Consider the following 19128-nt stretch of genomic DNA (forward strand, 5'->3'; position numbering starts at 1 on the left):
TCATATGATTTAATATCAGGTAAGGACTTGTAAGAAGTATACATTTGACAAGTGAAATTTTAAGTTTTAACAAGTATTTATTTTGACCAAATTCTTGTTTAATATTAAATTATTTCGTAGGCCCATTGATATTCTTCCTTAGTAAAATGCTTGCACGAATAAATTATGGACTTCTCCCAAGTGTTTTATTTTCTTTTTTTTTTTTACACCCATAGAATATTAGGGCATGTTTGGTTTTAATTCAAGACCAATTTATTTAAAACAAAAAAATTAAAAAAAATTATTTGGATAAGTGTTTTAACTCTAATTGTTTCTTAATTTTTTTTATTTTTATTTAAAAAAATTAAAGCTATTTTTTATTTTTCTTATTTTCAAAATTTTGATTATTAAAAATTATAGTTATTTTAATCAACAATTATCATAAACTATTACCATTAATTGCCAATGAGCGCGATCAAATTTTAAATTTTTAAATTATTTTTAAATTAACACAAACCAAATAATTGTTTTTATTTGTTTTGAAAAACGGTTTTGGAAAACTGAATTGCAAAACAATTTTTTTAAAAAAAAAATGAAAACGGAAGCCACCTTTAGATTTTCACTTTGGCTTCTTCAACATGATTAGCTTCTAACTTTGCAACTGTACTGGGAAACAATTTTTAAAAATAAAACTGAGAATGGAAACCACCCTTAGATATTCATTTTGACTTCTTTAACGTGATTAGCTCCTAATTTTGCTCTTCTATTTGGGTTCTACACAGTTACATTGGAGCGATTAAAATTATCTGGTGCTTATTTATTTATTTATTTATTTCCATAATATTACAGACGATGGAAGTTTTGAGTCGCGTAATGTTTACTCACATTATATTTTCCAGAAAAAAATTGTGTAAGCTTGTACTATTTCATATTTATTTCTTTATTTCTATTCTTAAGTATATTTGTATGCCTTCAACAACATTATATGACGGAACTCTTGCTCACATAGAAAAAAGAAATCAATTTTTAAATTAAATATATGGGGAAATTGTAAAATCCCTTGCAAAGAGAGAGAGTCAAGCTAAAAAATGCTGCGAAAAGAATATCATCATTTTATTAAATCATTCCCAAACTTGGTAAATGGCGTGCGCATGGCCTGACTGGCATTAGGCGAGGGCTAGAGAGGGAAAAGTTATCCAATAATACAATGCATTATTCACAAGTCACAACCCTACAACTACAACTGAAATCCGTATCCTTCCTCATTACCCATATACATGTATGTATCAATCTCAGAAGAACTACGTTGAAGCTGACGATAAGAAGCAGGCAGGAAATTACGGAAAGCGTGACTCCATTGCCATCATATGCTGTTCTGTTTCATATTTTCGAAATAGAAGGTATCAGTTCGCGCTTGGACATTCACAAAAGCCCGAATCTGCTACAAATTTGGGGATCTCTATTCTTTTCAATTTCTAAACCGTAAAAAAAAAAATGGAAAGTATCGCTTCAGAAATACCTTGTTATACAATTGTCTAGCTTGGCAGCTTATGCCCTCAAATTGTGGCTATTCAAATGCTTGGATCTCTGCACCACCCGATTTATTTATTGCCTGTAATGACCAATCCCAAATTCTCAGTGGTAAACTCCAAGATACAATCAATCCCAACCTCACTGATCAGTAATCAGTAGTCACTAGGGCCGAGTTGGTGAAGAAATGCGGAAAGTTTGACTCATTTGGAGTAAAAATATGGACTTACGATAAAATTTTCTGGCATCCAATCAGGAATGCTGTTTGAAAGAACAGTGATGTATTGCTCCATCGCCAGCTCTTGACTCATAATCCCAAGTTGCTGCCAAGCATTCCTTCCACACAAAAAGAGAGAGGGAGATTACTGATAACTATAACTAAGAGAGACCCAAAGGGCTTGGATTAAACATTGGGGGGGTGAAGGGAGAAAAAATTGCGAGGGAATGAATGGCTAAGTGAAGAAACGAACAAGCGATTACAGAACCTATAAAAGTTAACTAAATACCATTTAGCTCGAGCAGAGAAATTCAGTGCCATTGGCTGAGGTTTCTGGCAAGGCCCTTGAGTGGCGATCTTGTGAAATCCATATAGCTGCATCTTTACATCGTTGCCAAGATTCGCTATTCGATTAGCGTTGCTCTTAGACTCAACAAATAAAACTGCAGCACCAAAAAGCCTCTCCAATTCAGTACTTTCTATTCCCTCCCAATCATCCTCTTCCAACCATTCTTTCCTTTCTTCGTCATCCGTTCCCTTCTTATGAGACTCATCAATCTCATTGCAGCTCCCATCGTAAGCTGGGTTCAAGATCTCAACCTCTTTGTCCCCTTCGCTAATCTGACTCCTCTGGTTACTTTCATCAACGTGATCCTCTGTCAATTCAACAACTTCAATTTCACTGAAGACTCCGTTCTCATCAATCTTCTTTGCATTATGTATTTTGGGGGATCCGCAATTCGCCTCCAATAGCTTGCCGACAATTGATTCACCTCTAAATTCATCGAAGTTTCTGGCGATCAGAACAACCTCCTCTGTTTTGTGAATATCATCTGATGAAACCCCATGATCGCGAGAGGCTATGACTACTTTATCATCAGCGTCATCACTGGAAGCAACAGAGAAAAGCTTAAAGAAAATTGATGGAAGCAGAAAAGAAACAGCCAGTGTCAGAGCAAATTCCCACAAAAGTTCCATGAATTACAGGATTTTGGGGGGGGGGGGAGGGGAAGAGAAGGGGGTTAGGTGGTCTATAAACGAATGCGAACGAGTGTATAGAGATGATGGGAATCACCAAGAGAAGAAAAGAATTTTGCATTCAAGAGGAAGGTATATTCTGGGTTGCATCTCACAGTGCAATTAGGTGTCGGTCCGCAAACTTGTTTTACTCGGCGATTTATCGGTCGGTGTTAGAAAACGACCCTGCCACCGCCACCAAGATAGTGCTATATGGTAATACTTACTACGACAAGAGATAGGGCCTCTACTCTTCAGGTAAAGACAAATTACATCTGCACATTTGCGTGCGGAATGTCATGATTTAGGCGAGATCGTCCTGTAATAAGCGTGTATTCGAATGTACTAATGCTCATGATAGCTACATTTATCGTCACTACTTACTAGCATATTGATGCGAAAATATATATGTTTATGTTTTAATTCTAAAACCATGATAGCAAGAATAAAAAAATATTTTTTAGAAAATTGTATTATAAAAGTATATACATTTTGTAAATATATAAAAATTTAATTAAAATATGTTAAGCATGGTAATGAATATTGTCTACATAATCAAATATCTTTTTTTTTTTGTGAATACATATCTATATTTAGTTAGCCATCAACTCTACGGACTTACGTGTAGTTGTTCTAATTTTGTAAATGTCAACAGAAAAAACATACTATCTATAAATTATGAATAATTTTTAAATTTTTTTATATAAAATATGGGACTCACATTCCATTTTTTTCCTTAAAAGTCACAAATCTATATTATTTGGAATTTTTTTAGAAATTATTTCTTTAATATCAATTAATTCAAATACATACATAGATATATAAAGTTTTGAACAAACACCTAAATTATAAAATCCTATTATATCGTCTGGATTGCAAAAAAAAAAATGTTGTTCTTTGTTTTTTTAATTCGTTGCCAACCCTTTTTCTTCGTACAAACATTAGTTAAATTTGATGTATACTTGTATATACGTCAATGATTGTGGGGTATACAGACTAATTATCTAACACAAACTTTAAAAATTAGATTATTCCAATTATTATACATTCATGTTTTCACCTTTGCATCTGCTCGTAAGGTTCCTTAAAAAATTATCACAATAGCGCTCAAAATCGCTCCTCTTTGAGACTTCCTTTTGACAAGGTCGGTTAGGGTTTTTAGGGTTTCCTCTTATGCTACTGCTACCCAACATGGGGGCTGGTGATTGTCAAAAATCAAAGATGGCTTGGTAGATGAACATGGAGAAGAATAAGGCCCCAAAGGGTAATACTTCTTTTCTTCTCTTTCTCTTTCTCACCAGTGAAGTTGATAATTTTTCATTCATTGTATGTTTGGTCGTTAAGAATTGGTTTGGAAAGATTAATATTAGGATTGGAGCTTTTTACTTTAGAATTTGGAAAAATTTAATCTCCCTTTTTTTGTTCTTAGTAATTTGATATACTACTTTTTTTTCACATAGAAAGCCAGTTGAATTCAAACAAAAAAACAATGACCATTCAAGTAATCTGGCATTTATATCAGCTTTCCTATTACTCAGAATTATTCATGCATTCACCTCTTTCTTTGCTTTTGGTGCACATTAACTTAATTAACTAGACAGGTTCATTACTTTATCTCTATATAATAATGAAGTTCTATGGTTTTATATTAGGGTAAAGGTATATTTTTACTCTTAAAGTATTTTTCAATCAATACTCAACACCCTAACATTTTTATTAAAGTGGTTTTATTCTTAAAGTTATTAAAACAGAATATTTTTGTCATTTTTGTCAAATTTTTTAACGATCAACGTTTGATATCAACATTGAAATTTTGACGAAAAGGACAAAAATATTATGTTTTGATAACTTTAAGGATAAAATTATTCTAACAAAAATATTATGGTGCTAGATACTTCTTGAAAAATACTTTAAGAAAAAAAATGTACATTAACCCTTTATATTACATTGTCTGTTTTATTTTGGGACTGATATTGATATATAGAGTTCAACCTTTTATTCTCATTTTGAAAATATCCCATAATTGAGACATTGAATCACAACAATGTGCTGGTATCAATATTTGTTGTCTTGATTGTTTTTCTTCAAACATTTGTTGAGTATCTTCCTCATCTAAAGTCCCTATTCATCATGAATTTTTAAGAAGTGAAAGGGAGAACTACTCTCAGGTCCCCACAACATTATAAATTACTCATTTGCTGTAGTTGAGCTATAAATGGATTTTATGATATTTTAGAGTGTTCTATGGACTCTTAAGAGTAATTCTCTCAATGTAGTGCGATTATTATGTTTTGGCAGTTTATGTTGTATAAACATATAGTACAATCAAACTCCAGAAATGTTATTTATAATTCATCCAATATCATAACCAATTCTTTAAAGCTAGATATTATTTCTTTGGACTGAATTATTATATGCCCTATTACTTGGATTGTCACTAATAATTTTCTCAAAAAAAATTATCATTATATTGTCAAAATCTATGTGCTTCTGTAATATTTGAGCATATGGATGTATGACACAGTTTATATACAGTAATGTTTTGATGATTGAATGTAGGGCAGGGTGTGAATGCAAACATTTGGTCATGTTTGCTTACTAGAATAAAATGAAATGAAATGGATTAAAAAAATAAAAGGTAAAAATAAGATGATCAAAAGGAATGGATGATCATATTTATAAGGGAGAGGGGTAATTTAGTTTATGAGTTTGGAAATCATAATTCATGAAATTTTTAAAAGGTGTTATGATTTTTAAATTTATAATATATATTATTGAGTTTTATCATGTTTATTATGAAGAGAAGGATAATGTAACTCATGTTCATCTTAACTTTTTTAATTTATTTTATTCTTTTTTAATATCCAGGACTTTTATCTAGGCTTCACCTTTGTGCAACGAGCGTGCTAAAGCAAAACAACCAACGTCTGATCTTCATACATGCTTTCCTCATGTCTTAAAAAGTGAGCGTTCTAAAGACAGCTTGACATCATTATGGCCTCTTTATTTAAATTTATGAGTCTCTAAATATTGATGAACCTGTATGTCTGACTCTCGAGGAAACGAGGGGAAAACAAGGATTGGGAGGTATTGATTAACCTAACTATTTTTTTTTTTATACAGTTTTGAAATTATTTTTTAAAATATGTTCAAACATGATTTCAATTACAATACTTAATTTTTTTCACCAAACTTCAACTTAGCAAATACTCCCTCCCATTTTATTTGTACGACACTTTATAATAATTAAATTATTTTTCAAATTTTTTTAATTAACATAAAAATATTTAATATATTTGTATAATTATTTAAAGTTAAGAATAAAAAAAATCATATATTATTTTTTAATGATATTAAAAAATTAATTTTTTTAAAATACACGGTTAAAAATATTTTACAATAAAAATCAAAGAAAATGTACTCAACAAGGGAACTTATTGACAAATAGAAAGCTAAACATGCACCTGTACTTGCAAGAATGTGCCACAAATTAGGATTTTTTTTTTTTTTTTGGGTTAGTGAACATTTCCCCTTTTTTAACAGTCACCTTTTTTCATCTAAGAGTTTGAGTTGTAACTTAGGAGTAGGTTTTATAGTTCAGCATGAGGAACTATAATTTTTTTAAAATTGCACTCCAATAAGATTCTCTAGGATTTAAACTTGGGCATTTTTCATATTAAACTTTGTTAGAAGCAATAATCATTATGATCTATCGGCTTTTGATTCACAATCATTATAAGATTTTTTTCTACCTAAATTTCTCTGGTGGGACTCTGTTAACAGACCATCCTGTCAGTTTCACTTGTTGACATATTATGGGAACTTTGTTGGTACCGTAAGAAGGGATAGACAAAGGATTGGTTACAATCGACACTAAGGTCTTCATAACCTCAAAGCACAGAGAAGGCAGAGAGCGGTTTACTGGATCGATGCCCTGACATTCGACTTCCCAGCTCTAGAACCTTCCGACCATCTGGTCCGTCGATGGAGACTATGCACACCCTCTTGACCGGGTGGTGCCGGCCTGGATTGCGCCCTCTGGTCGTTGGCCCCACCCGCAATGGTGGACCGGAACTGAAACAGGGTATGATGTGTACTGAAGCATTCTCTGATTTACTTCTCTCCCCAGCCATCAACCCAACCCGCAACGGTGGACCAGAACGCAAACGGGTCATGGTGCGTACTGAAGCACTTTCTGATTCACATCTCTCCACTAAAATGTGCAGTTTATCTTTCTACATGTGATGATTTTTTCACTCACTAGCTTATCCATTCAAACAGGGGATTCTGAGGTTTGTTTTATCCCCATTGGGCATCAAGTAGTGATTTTTTTCCCTTTCCTGTTTTAAATTCATTTGACTTGAAAATATATGTCTATATTATATAGTTTTGCAAGAGTGTGCGGGGTGAGCTTCTACTTGAAGAGAATTGCCGACATTGACGGAGGAGGAGGTTTGATCGAGAGGGAGGAAACCCAAGTTTGCTTTGGACAAGACCACCATTTTTGTTCCGTGTGGTTCGGCTGTTCTGCTCTACAGATTCTGATGTTGCTGCGATTTTGGTAACGAGCGAAATAAATGAGGAGGAAATAGAAGAGCAATCGGTGATAATCACATGTGATAATTTTCTTATGTAAATGGTTTTCTTGCTTAATGTTTGATCTGTGAGACTGATAAGAGCTGAGGATTTTGTTGAGAGGATGAAGAAAATGGTCTACTGTTTGCTAATATACTAGTTTGACAGTCAAGGTAGGGAAAATTTAACGGGAGGGAGAGTTATGCCCTTGTTAAAAAAAGCTTGCGGCTATTCCCACACCTTTCTGGATGCTAGTGAGGGAAAAGTTCGTGGATATTTTTACTTATTTGCCCTAGCTTGAATGAAAAGAAGGACAAATGAAAAGGAAACGAATCATAGATTCCATTTGAGACTTGTCTGAGATGTACGAGCTGGATTTCTCAGCCAATTCAATGAAAAAAAGCTACGCAAGCTATTTTTTTTCCACTGTCTCATCAACAGAATGCCACCGTGCATCGCGAATCCATTTCACAATTGTTGGTGCATGGCAGCGCCTCGAGAACTTTCTCTGATTTCGCCAACCTTCCATTTGATGAGTGGCTTTCTAATAAACACTAACCTCGGCGCTACAGTGTTACCTGGAGAGCCACTTCTGGCATAATATGTCGGAAATTATGAGAGGCTAATCCAACTCCCCTTTTGTATCCAGGTTATCAACGGCTACAACCTCGTCAATGAAGCCATATATATCCATTGCCAGCCACACTCAGCGAATCTTTAATCTTTGTAACTATCTTAATAATGGGTGATTCTTGTAGATGTTCGCCTCAATCCTGTTCTTATTAAGCCTGGTGTGGTTGTCTTTTGTTTCCACCCGTGTGAACAACTTGACCGCTTGGATGAGCAGAGTTTGGCATTATCCGCAGATCTCTCAATAATCAAACTTCGAGATCAACACCAAGGCTTGGTTTGAATGGATGGAACAGTGGAAAGAAAATATAGGGAAGAAAAAACCTTTAAAAAGAAATTTATAAAAATAGTAATTTTTTTAATTACTATTTCTAGAATTTTTCTTTTAGCTTTCTTCTCTCTAGTTTTCCTTTCAAATGGAGGGTAAACGCGTTAACTGAAGGAAATCAATGCAATCAACGTTAAGGATCAAATATCCCTACCAATAGATCCTTCATAATCCTCCTACTCCGACATCCCCCGAGAAATTGAGGGCCGGGGTTTAAAGCGGGGCAACAGCCTGAAGAGTCCTCGAATCAGATTAGTTCACAGTCGTGATATATAACTTGAAATTTCAATTCCCAACAAATTAAAAATAACATTAATCTTCACATGAAACAAGATCATCATATTGTTGATGACCACCAGAAAATAAAACATCTATAACTAGCAGATGGCAGATAAAGCGCATGTTAGGGTATTATATTACAATCCCGAATCAAAATTTTAACATAGGTCTATAGAGATAATTACTGTGTCCTCATTCTGCTACTTTCCGCAGCCCTTACCTGAGAGAAATATGGATGTGCCTGAAGAATATACATCGAGATGCAGGAATAAATTAGTTCACTCAAAGTTCAATTAGAAAAGTTCACTAACCAAAATATAATTATCTAGCACCAATGAATCATCTCAACTTGTACACGCACACACACATGTATATGATTTGTATGTTAACTTATACTGCGAGGGGGGAAAACAAAAATGAGCTCTTCTACAGTTACCATAGCTTCTCTTGCAGTAAGCCTGTCCTGGTGATCATATCGAAGGAGCTTATCAAGAAAATCGATTGCCTGAATGTCATATATAGTGAAAGAATTCAACATCATTGTCAGATATAGGAGTTGTAGAATTGCCGCTTAAACAAAATAAAGGGCCCAATGCCAAATAGGAACGTAGTTAAATGACCTCTGGAGACACAAGATGCTGATTATCTGCATTAATAAATTTAGACCAGGGTTTCCGACTGTGCCTACAGAAGAAAACAGCAACAAATAAAACACATGCTAAAGCAGTAATACTTTTTTCTTTATCTATCAGGGAAATAAAAACAGAACAGAGGAAGCACATCTATAAAGAGCGAAAATACTACACATTGCAATGAAAGATATGATAAATGTTGTGAATCAAGTAAAATTTGCTATAAAAGGAAAGAAATTCATATATAGTACCTCCCAACAAGTGCGTCAAGTTGAGGATCAAGCTCCAGATGATACTTGCTCAGATACGCGTTCAATTCATCAGTTCCAAGCACCTGCAGATTACCCCAGAAAAGGAGTGCAAGTTACAAAGGTTCATTTGAAAGAGGGTCATATCTTTCAACTGTAAACAAGATATACATTAAAAAACCCCAAACTTAACAGAACTGTCTAATCTAAAAGATGCCCTTAAGTTTGCACTGAACTTGCACAACATACAGCCATGAATGTTTACCTTAGCTATCTTCACAAGCTGGTCATGGTTGTCATGCCCATAAAAGAACGGTTCCTTGCGGAATATCTACAAGTAGTATAAAAATCATAACACGGATTATGCCCCTCCATACATGAGCATTTCAGACTAGATTTTCCGCATTAATAACACCAAAGCCAAGCTATATGTAACCTAATAACAAACAGCTGTAGTTCTTACCATTCCAGCAAACATGCAGCCAAGGCTCCAAATGTCTAATGAGTAGTCATAGTCTTGCAAATCAACTAAAAGTTCAGGCCCCTTGAAATATCTGAAAACAAAAGGCACATGACCTTAAGAACCCAAGAAACAACAACAAATCCTCACAGTGAAATTCTCAAGTGTAAGAAATATTTGAATATCAGTCCCTACTTTCTCAGATTTTAATTTAATCAAAGATTCATATCAACAAATAGTCAAATACAAGTACAGTACAAGATAAGGATTATAAATCATTATAGTCACCCAGCAGAATCAGACATCAAAGTCATTTAATCCACACAAGATTGCAAGTATAAATTTATCTTCCAAAAGACAAGCACGATTTCTCTACATTATCAAAGTAGGATATCAAAACCTTCAGAAAAAATAGTCATGTAACTGGTCTTTTGATGGAGCACAGCTCTTTATATTTATATTCAAACGTGAGTTGCCATGGACCCACGCCCATCATCTTCTAATTGCATAATTTTTGTTTGTGATTGACATGAAAATGAACTGGGTGACATCTGTTATACATTTGTAATAATAGAAGAGAATAGAATAGGTGTAGAAAGAGAATAGGAGGAGAGAAGAACAGTTGAAGGTTCGGAGAAGATGAGAGACGAGAGGTTGAAAAGGAAGAGAGAAAGAGAGGCGAGAACTTTCTAAATAATACTGAAGTCTATTGATCAACAACCCAATACAATGAAACATAAAAGTATTTATATAATCGCTAAATACACCTAACGGCTAGTAACCAATAGTTATAACTAACTAATAAAATGTCAAAATTATAAAAACATAACAATACCCCCCCTCAAAAAAATACTTGCCCTCGAGGATCATTAATAACAAATTGAGGAAACTTTTGCTGTAACTGATGTAGAGCCATCTAAGATGCTTCTTCATCAGGTGGAAGCGCTTCCATTTGATTAGGACTTCAGTGATAATTCTTCCCCTCTTCCTACCAACTCTCTTTTGTAGAATACTTTTAGGTTCCACAGTTGGAGGTAATTCTGGCCAATCAAGAGGCGGATGCCTTTGCTTAACTTTAAGATTAGGACATAGCTTTAATAAAGAAACATGAAAAGTTGGATGTATTCTGGATTCAGCAAGTAGTTCCAACTTGTAGGCAACAGCACCTATTCGTTCAATGACCTTGTAAGGACTAAAATATCTAGGAGCCAACTTTTGTGTACTCCTTGCAGCTGCAGAAATTTGTCTATATGGCTGCAACTTAAGGAAAACCCATTGACCAACAGCAAACTCTCAGTCTATTCTATGAGAATCAGCTTTTTGCTTCATCAAATTGGCTGCCTGATGAAGGTGATGCTTCAACACAGCCAACACAGCTTCTCTAACTGAAAAAGTCCTGTCTAAAACATCTAAAACAGAACCATTAGGCAAATAAGGACAATGAATAGGAGCTTTCTGACCATGCAAAAGTTCATGTGGAGTCGCTTTAGTGGCTGCATGAAATGTGGTGTTATGCCACCATTCAGCTTGTGATAACCACTTGCTCCAATCCTTTGGTTGTTCCCAACACATACATCTAAGATAGGTTTCTAAGCACCTATTTAGGACTTCGGATTGCCCATCCGTTTGAGGGTGATATGCGGTTGAAAGTTCCTGTTTAATTCCCAAAACCTGCAAAAATTCCTTTCAAAATCCACTCACAAATATAGGGTCACAATCACTTATAATTTTAGCAGGTGCACCATGTAGTTTATACACATTATCCATAAAAAGTTGTGCTAAAGAGGAAGCTGAATAAGGATGAGTAAGAGGAATGAAATGAGCACACTTACTCATTCTATCAATTAGTACCCATATTGTGTCCTTACCATGTGATTTAGGCAGTCCTTCAATAAAATCCATTTTAATACTCTCCCAAACTCGACTAGAAATTGGAAGATGTTGCAACATCTTCATACTTACAACGAGTACACGTATCATAGTGTTTAATGAAATCTGTCACATCAATGATCAGTAAGTGGCCTGAATTCCAGAATGCCCTCCTCGAGGACTAGAATGCAACCACTCTAAAATCTGCTGTCCCAGAGTAGGATCATTTCCAATCACCAGCTTCCCTTCCTTCTTAACAATTCTCCATCCCAAGAAAAATGGCTCCAGAACCCATTATTTGCTTGAACCCTCTTCTGGATTTCTGTAATTATAGCATCATTCTAGCAACTTTCCTTGATTTTCGAAAGCATTTTAGGGGAGGAAGTGTCCAAAACAATATTTAATAATTGTTGTTTGGGTAATCTGGATAAAGCATCAGCTGGAGAATTTTCTTGCCCCTTCTTATACTGAATCTCATAGTCAAATCCGGCTAACTTGGCAATCCAAAACATCTGAAAGGATGTTTTTAACTTCTATCCAAGCAAGTATTTTAAGCTTTTCTAGTCTGATCGAATAACAAATTTCTGTCTCTCCAAATATTGGTGCCAATGAAGCACAGCCAACACTGCTGCCATCAATTCTTTTTCATAAATTGGCAGCCCTTGATGTCTCTCAGCCAATCCCTTGCTGAAATAAGCAATAGGCTGTCCTTCTTGCATTAAAATAGCTCCAATTCCTACTCCACAAGCATCTGCCTCAACAACAAATTGCTTTGAGAAATCTGGAAGTGTTAGTACAGGTGCAGAAATCAATGCTTTTTTAAGAGTATTAAATGCATCCAGGGCTGTTTGTGACCATACAAAACCATTCTTCTGAAGGAGAAGAGGTAAAGGTTTAGTTAAAACCCCATTCCCCTTAATGAAACGCCTATAATAACCTGCCAGCCCCAAAAATGCTCTTAGTTGTTTGATATTTTGGGGTTCAAGTCAATCGGCCATTGCTTGTATCTTCTTAAGATCAGTTCTAACCTTACCATTACCAATTAAACACCCCAAGTATTCCACCTCAGTGGCAGCAAAAGAACGTTTACTCTTTTTGACACAATAATGGTTTTCTCTTAGAATAGAGAAAACTTGCTTCAAGTGTTGCACATGATCAATAAGATTAGCACTATAAACCAATATATCATCAAAAAATACAAGAATAAACCTTCGCAAAAATGGTCAGAAGATGCTATTCATGGCCCCTTGAAATGTTGTTGGGGCATTTGTTAAGCCAAAAGGCATAACCAACCACTCGTAGTGCCCACTATGAGTCTTAAAGGCAGTTTTATGCACATCTTCTGGTACCATCCTAATTTGATGATATCCTGCACGCAAATCCAGCTTTGTAAACCATTTGTTGTGGTTAATTTATCGAATAAATCTTCCACAAGTGGAATGGGGTATTGGTTCTTAATTGTCCTTTTGTTCAGCTCTCTATAATCAATGCACATCCTCCAAGTGCCATCTTTCTTTTTAACTAAAATAATAGGGGCTGAGAAGGGAGATGAACTTTCTCGAATGACCCTGAATGTAGGAGATCACTAACTAATTTTTCAATGACATCCTTTTATCAAGCTGAATATCTATAAGGCTTAAGGTTTATTGGATTGGTACCCTTCTGGAAAATAATAGGATGATTATGACCATTCTTAAATGGTGGTAACTCCTTAGGTTCTCCAAAAAGGTCAGAGAATTATTCCAGAGTGGCTGTAATTGTTGCTAGAACTTCTCCCAGTGTGAAAAGGGAGAAATTTTGCAAAGTGCATTGCTGGTTTGTAATGGGTTGTAGTAAGTAGGCTTGATTTTCCTGGGAAACCTTTATTCCCAAATTTTTTGGCTATACCATTTTAAGCTGATTTGGAATGTTGGCTTGAAGTTGGCACAATTTTCCCTCATACCAAAAAAATCATTGTGAGAGTTTCATAGTTCCACAAAGCATTTTTAAGGCTTTTCAACTAGTGCAGCCCTAAAATCATGTCATAGGAATGCAGCTCTAAAATTCTAAAGTCAAAGATAAATTCCAAGCCTTGCATATGCCATCTAAAGCCCTTCCACATCCCTTGCACCTTTAATTTCTGGCCACCAGCAATCTCAACCCATGATTCACAAGTTTTATCTGCCTGCCACCCCATTTTTATTGCAAAACCCAGATCTAAAAAGGCATGTGTACTTCTACTGTCAATGAGGATTCGGAATTGTTTCCTGCCACAATACCCCATAACTCTCATTGAGGAAGCACCATCAATCCCTTCAATAGCGTATAATGAGACCTGAGGTGTTCCTTCCTTCATATTGTCATCTTTTTTTGGTTCTTCTATGAAAACCTGACCTTCAATATCCTCTGGAACTTCAATGAAGTGAAGTTGTAATTTTTGTCTTTAGGGACATTTATGATCCCTTGAGAATTTTCCATGGTAGTAAAAACAAAGGTTTTTACTTCGATACTCAGCTTCTTCCTCTGCAAAAAAGTGTTTTAGAAGTACTGCCAGCATTCTTAGTGGATGAAGGTTTTGAGGCTAAAGAAGTCATTTTCCCTTTGCTTTGGGTCCCACCACTTAACAAAGCATTTTTATAAGAGCCCCACGTATGCTGAACATTTTGGGATGACAAATTCGAAGAGCTAGCTACGTGCGAAGAAATCTTGCCACTCGTCTTCTTCTCGTTCTGGCACTGTAACGTGATTTCTTGCATCCGAGCCAAGGTTCGAGCTTTTTAAAGTGTATGTGGCTTGAAAAGTTTGACTGGGCTTGCGTATTCTTTTGCCAATCCTTCCATATAAGCTTCGACCATATAATCTTGTAGAAGATCCATCTTACAGGCTATGGTGTCGAAGGCATCGTTATAGTTCGACAGAGACCCATGTTGCTGAAGATGCATCAAGTTGGCCATAGGAGTCTCGTGCGTGGGACCAAACCGCTCTCGCAGGGACTAGGCATATTGTTCCCAGGTAGGTTTGATGCCATCCCATAATTTCTTGACCGCAACATGCCACGACCAAGCTTTCTCATCCAAATGAATACTTGCCATATGAATCTTGTCATCCTTTAGTGTGTTGTCAAGACTGAAGAATTCCTCATAGCGCATAAGCCAACCCACCACGTCAGAACGAGAGAATTTCGGAAACTCCATCTTCATAAATTGGGTTGGTCGCCTATAGTCTTCTCTGTAGCGTGGCCCATCGTCTCTGTTCCAGCACTCATCGTGTCTGTGATCGCGTTGACCTCTCCTATCATGGTTGGTTGAACCGTCTTCTCTATCACGCATGAGCAATTGGAGTTGATTAGAGATTCCTTTTACCATTTCTAACAATGTATCTACCCTTCCAAATCTTTCTTCCAGTCTTGCAACTCGCTCATCCATTTCTTGCTATTTCTGGGTGTGAGTTTTCACCATATACCATCAGACATGCAATAAGGGAATGCCAAGGACTATCTAGCTCTGATACCACTATTATACGTTTGTAATAATATAAGAGAATAGAATACGTGTAGAAAGAGAATGGGAGGAAAAAAGAACAGTTGAAGGTTTTGAGAAGTTGAGAGACGAGAGGTAGAAGAGGAAGAGAGAAAAGAGAGGCAAGAACTTTCTGAATAATACCGAAGTCTATTGATCAACAATCCAATGCAATAAAACATAAAAGTATTTATATAACTGCTGAATACACCCAATGGCTAGTAACCAACGGTTATAACTAACTAATAAAATGTCAAAATTATAAAAACATAACAACATCTTAAAAGAAGCAACACTTGCATCAACATAATAAAACACGCATATGGGTATTTTTCAAGATTTTAGTATTTTGTAGATCCAAAATAAAGATAGAAAGTAATGATTTGAATGATGATAACATTTTATGAAATATACATCAGGCATTTCATAAAATTGTCAGGTTTTCATGTTATTTGGCTTGACAAGCCAAACCACACTACTTCTGTGTCAATTTTTTTTTTTTTTTATAAATCCATCAATCCTTTGCACATAAGATTTAAACACCAACCAGCCATTTCATTATTTGTAAAGTCAAAATGCAAGCTTAAGTCTCTTCAAAGATCCCTTAATAGTTTTGGTAGATGTCACTTAGTATCATCTAGACATACACAACTATGCTTACTGTTTTACATATTTGTGTTTTTATCATTAGAATTGAGGATTGATACCACAGTTAAATGGTCATAGTACATTACCTAGAAGCCACACGAACATTATATTCCTTCCCAGGATGATAAAATTCAGCAAGGCCCCAATCTATTAAACGAAGCTTACGCAATTCGTGATCTATCATAACATTGTGAGGCTTGACATCTCTATGCATAATTCCTTGAGAATGACAGTAATCCAAGGCCTACAAAGCAAAATGAAAAATTCATGTATCAAGGTAAGGTTCTCGACACTTTCTTTGGAAACAAAATGGGGCCGAAAAGTTCCCTCAACATATGTTCATGGCAAATGTCAAGTAACCACTTTCATGGTGCGTATATAAAAGCCAACATGCTAATGGAAAATGCAAACTCAACACATCAAGCCCTATCCAAGACAAAGGACTGCTACTACTTTTGAGGGAAAACATAAAGTTCAATAGGGAGACAGCGCATAAAGTGGCAGTCCCATATAACCCAAAGGAAATTGAAGGAACACATTACCTTAAGGAGCTCGTAGATGTAATAGCGTATGTCGTAATCAGTCAAGGTTGGATACAAAACTTTAAAATCTGTACTGTTGACATACTCAAATACTAAGCTGGGGGTCTTTGAATGCTGATCTCTGACAATATCAAGAAGCTTGACAATATTTGGACCTCCACAAAGGTTCTGGAGTATTTTAATCTCTCTTTTAATCTGCACATGAATGTTGAATAAGCTTACAGGTAAGACAGACTTCTTAGGTGAATTCAAAAGATAGAGAACTTGAAGCACAGGATAACAGAAAAATCGAGGTTACTACATGAAACCAAATGATAATGCCCTCTATTAATAATTGTATCATAGTACCAACATGGATTACACTAATTTATCTCATGCCTTCTATAAATAATTTATATTTTTAAAAAGATGCCTTGTCATGCAAAATGTACTCATTTTGTGAATTTAAAGATATTTCCTTTTCTTTTCTTTTTTTTCTTGGTAATTTGTGCTGTAGATCATGACCTGACTGGTCATTTGACTACATGATAGGAAATTTATACAATGGAATTGTTTTGCAGCAGATTTTAGGCAAACAGCCTGTTGAGTTTAGTATAGGTTTATGCTTGGGCTCATCCATATCACCTAAACAGCTTAAGATACTTAGTCAGGGTTGCCACAAGCTTATACACTCTTCATCTTTCTTATCACTTTTAGATGTATGACTTCTATTCCAACACTGCTCCAAGTCACAACTTTCTTTTTCTTTTTTGGTTTAGGTTTGTTCTCTTGATTACCTCAGAGGTCCTAATGGGATTTTTGCAGCCATTTGGCTCTCATATCATGTTTCTTGTGCAGGCTTGTGCTTGGGCTCACCCATATCACCAAAATAGTTTATGTTACTTGGTTATGATTACCACAATCTTATATAGCCTTTATCTATCTCGTTACTTATAGATGTGGCAACATAGTCTGTAGAAGCAGCCAGGCCCAAGGTTGGGAGTTGATTCATGAATCGCACTGTGGCAGGACCTCAAGGAAAGGGAGAAAATAAAAAAGAACAGAAAATTTACCTTCTTCTTTTTGACTGGCTTCAGAATCTTAATTATACAGCGCTCATTGCTATTAACATTGATGCCTTCAAACACCTCACTATACTTTCCCCTTCCTACTTTCCGCACAACCTCATAATCATCTTGATCACTGTGATGAGCATAAAGCGGTTGTTCTTAAAATATGCATATAATACATAAATAAATAACATTGTAAATAGGGAAAATGCAAAAAAACAACAGGATTTGAGCGCTAAGGCATTGATCTCATAACCAGGAAAAGGATAGAAATCTGCAAAGGTCCCAAAATTACCCATTCCATTTCAATATAACTGAGCCAGGAACTCATACAACTCACGCAAGCAAACTTGGCTCAAAAGACTAAGGTATATAAGTAATTGAAATCAGACAACAAATATTATGAACCCGATCGAATTTTAATAAAAAGCCTGATCTTCTATCAACTCTCTTTTCTCATCATAAAAAGCAACAGCAAAAGATGCAATCAAAGACGTAACAGTATTTTTTTTTTTTTTACTAACAAAATAAAAGGCTTCCCATCCATCACTTGGCTGATAAGGAAACTAAAAATCAAATAAAATACGTCGATAATTTCTTGAACCTCTAGAAAATAAAAAATGAGGATGCACAACAGCTAAGAAACTAGATACAAAGAGATTCGTAACCTAAAAATATTCCTTCATTATGAATTGTATCTGATAACCAATGAAAGCAAGGGTAAAACAGGGCTGAACAAAACGAACTAGGATGAGAAATCAAGAACATGTCAAATAAACGAAGAAAAGAATGGATGCAATTAGGGTTTCCAATAATACCCCCATTGAACGGTGAGAGACTCGTAATCCCAATACTCCTTGGGGCGAAGGACATTGATATCCGCGTAAACGCGCGCCTTCGACATAGCTCGGCAATAGAAATCCGAGATCTCGCCCTTATGGCAATTGGGCTTGTTGCGCTGGTGGAGGATGGTAGCAGGGATGGCGATAGTATCGATGGGGAAGACGGGGGAGGAGGGGATGCGCGCGTTAGGAGGGTGCGCAACCGGCGCACACAAGGCGACGAGGGCGCACGCTAGCGATAAACGTATGAGTATGGCTGGTTCATGCGCACATATCATGTGCAGAATCCCCTGCCCAAGTCATCCTGCCTTTCGACGCTGGTTGCATCTGCTCCGATATCCGTTCGAATCATTTTAATTCTTTTGCACGTAAGATATCTCTCGGGTGGGGAATTCTTGCGTATGACCCCCACTGCGGGACTACGCCAAGAATATCATGACGTGGCAGTCACTGCTTAAAACTCAAGGAAGCCATTCGGCTTTGATAGGTAAGGGGTGGGGAGAATGATATTTAAGACTGGATTTATTATAATGTAAAAATATGTATATGTAAATATTGTTAAAAATTTAAACCTAACTTGTTAAATTTTAAAAAAATAACAAAAAATACAAGTTAATATTTAACTTTTAATAACAATATGTGTGTATTTTCATAAGATAATATCCAATGTGAAATTAATGTCTTTATTGTGATAAATTCATTTAAGAAAGCTTTAAATGTCATTCTCCCTAATGCCTTCCTTCGTACGTTAGAAGTAATTTTGATGAAAATGAAAATAAATATAGA

At 35.7% G+C, this 19128-nt stretch overlaps 2 protein-coding genes across 3 annotated transcripts; both read right to left on the minus strand.

Moving 5' to 3' along the window:
* Positions 1–1068: 1068 nt before the first annotated feature.
* On the minus strand, positions 1069–2952 carry LOC129323164 (acyl-CoA-binding domain-containing protein 3-like). 2 transcript variants are annotated; one of them, XM_054969749.1, is made up of 5 exons: positions 2802–2952; positions 2016–2615; positions 1740–1845; positions 1499–1591; positions 1069–1354 (listed from the first exon to the last, which is right to left on the minus strand). In XM_054969749.1, the coding sequence occupies exons 1-4, from the start codon at positions 2852–2854 to the stop codon at positions 1547–1549; spliced, it is 804 nt and encodes a 267-aa protein (XP_054825724.1). In that variant the 5' UTR covers positions 2855–2952; the 3' UTR covers positions 1069–1354; positions 1499–1546. The 2 variants fall into 2 exon arrangements, with proteins under 2 accessions (XP_054825724.1, XP_054825723.1); XM_054969748.1 differs by lacking the exon at positions 2802–2952 and having other exon boundaries at positions 2016–2763.
* Positions 2953–8528: 5576 nt separating this feature from the next.
* On the minus strand, positions 8529–18720 carry LOC129322103 (casein kinase II subunit alpha-2-like). The gene is made up of 10 exons (XM_054968151.1): positions 18319–18720; positions 17504–17633; positions 16452–16646; positions 15996–16153; positions 9899–9989; positions 9701–9766; positions 9439–9521; positions 9176–9239; positions 8992–9060; positions 8529–8796 (listed from the first exon to the last, which is right to left on the minus strand). The coding sequence occupies exons 1-10, from the start codon at positions 18618–18620 to the stop codon at positions 8737–8739; spliced, it is 1218 nt and encodes a 405-aa protein (XP_054824126.1). The 5' UTR covers positions 18621–18720; the 3' UTR covers positions 8529–8736.
* Positions 18721–19128: the final 408 nt, after the last annotated feature.

The sequence above is a fragment of the Prosopis cineraria genome, unplaced genomic scaffold (assembly GCF_029017545.1).
Source record: "Prosopis cineraria cultivar Desert tree isolate PC_DT_omini unplaced genomic scaffold, ASM2901754v1 PC10, whole genome shotgun sequence".
Taxonomy (NCBI): domain Eukaryota; kingdom Viridiplantae; phylum Streptophyta; class Magnoliopsida; order Fabales; family Fabaceae; genus Prosopis; species Prosopis cineraria.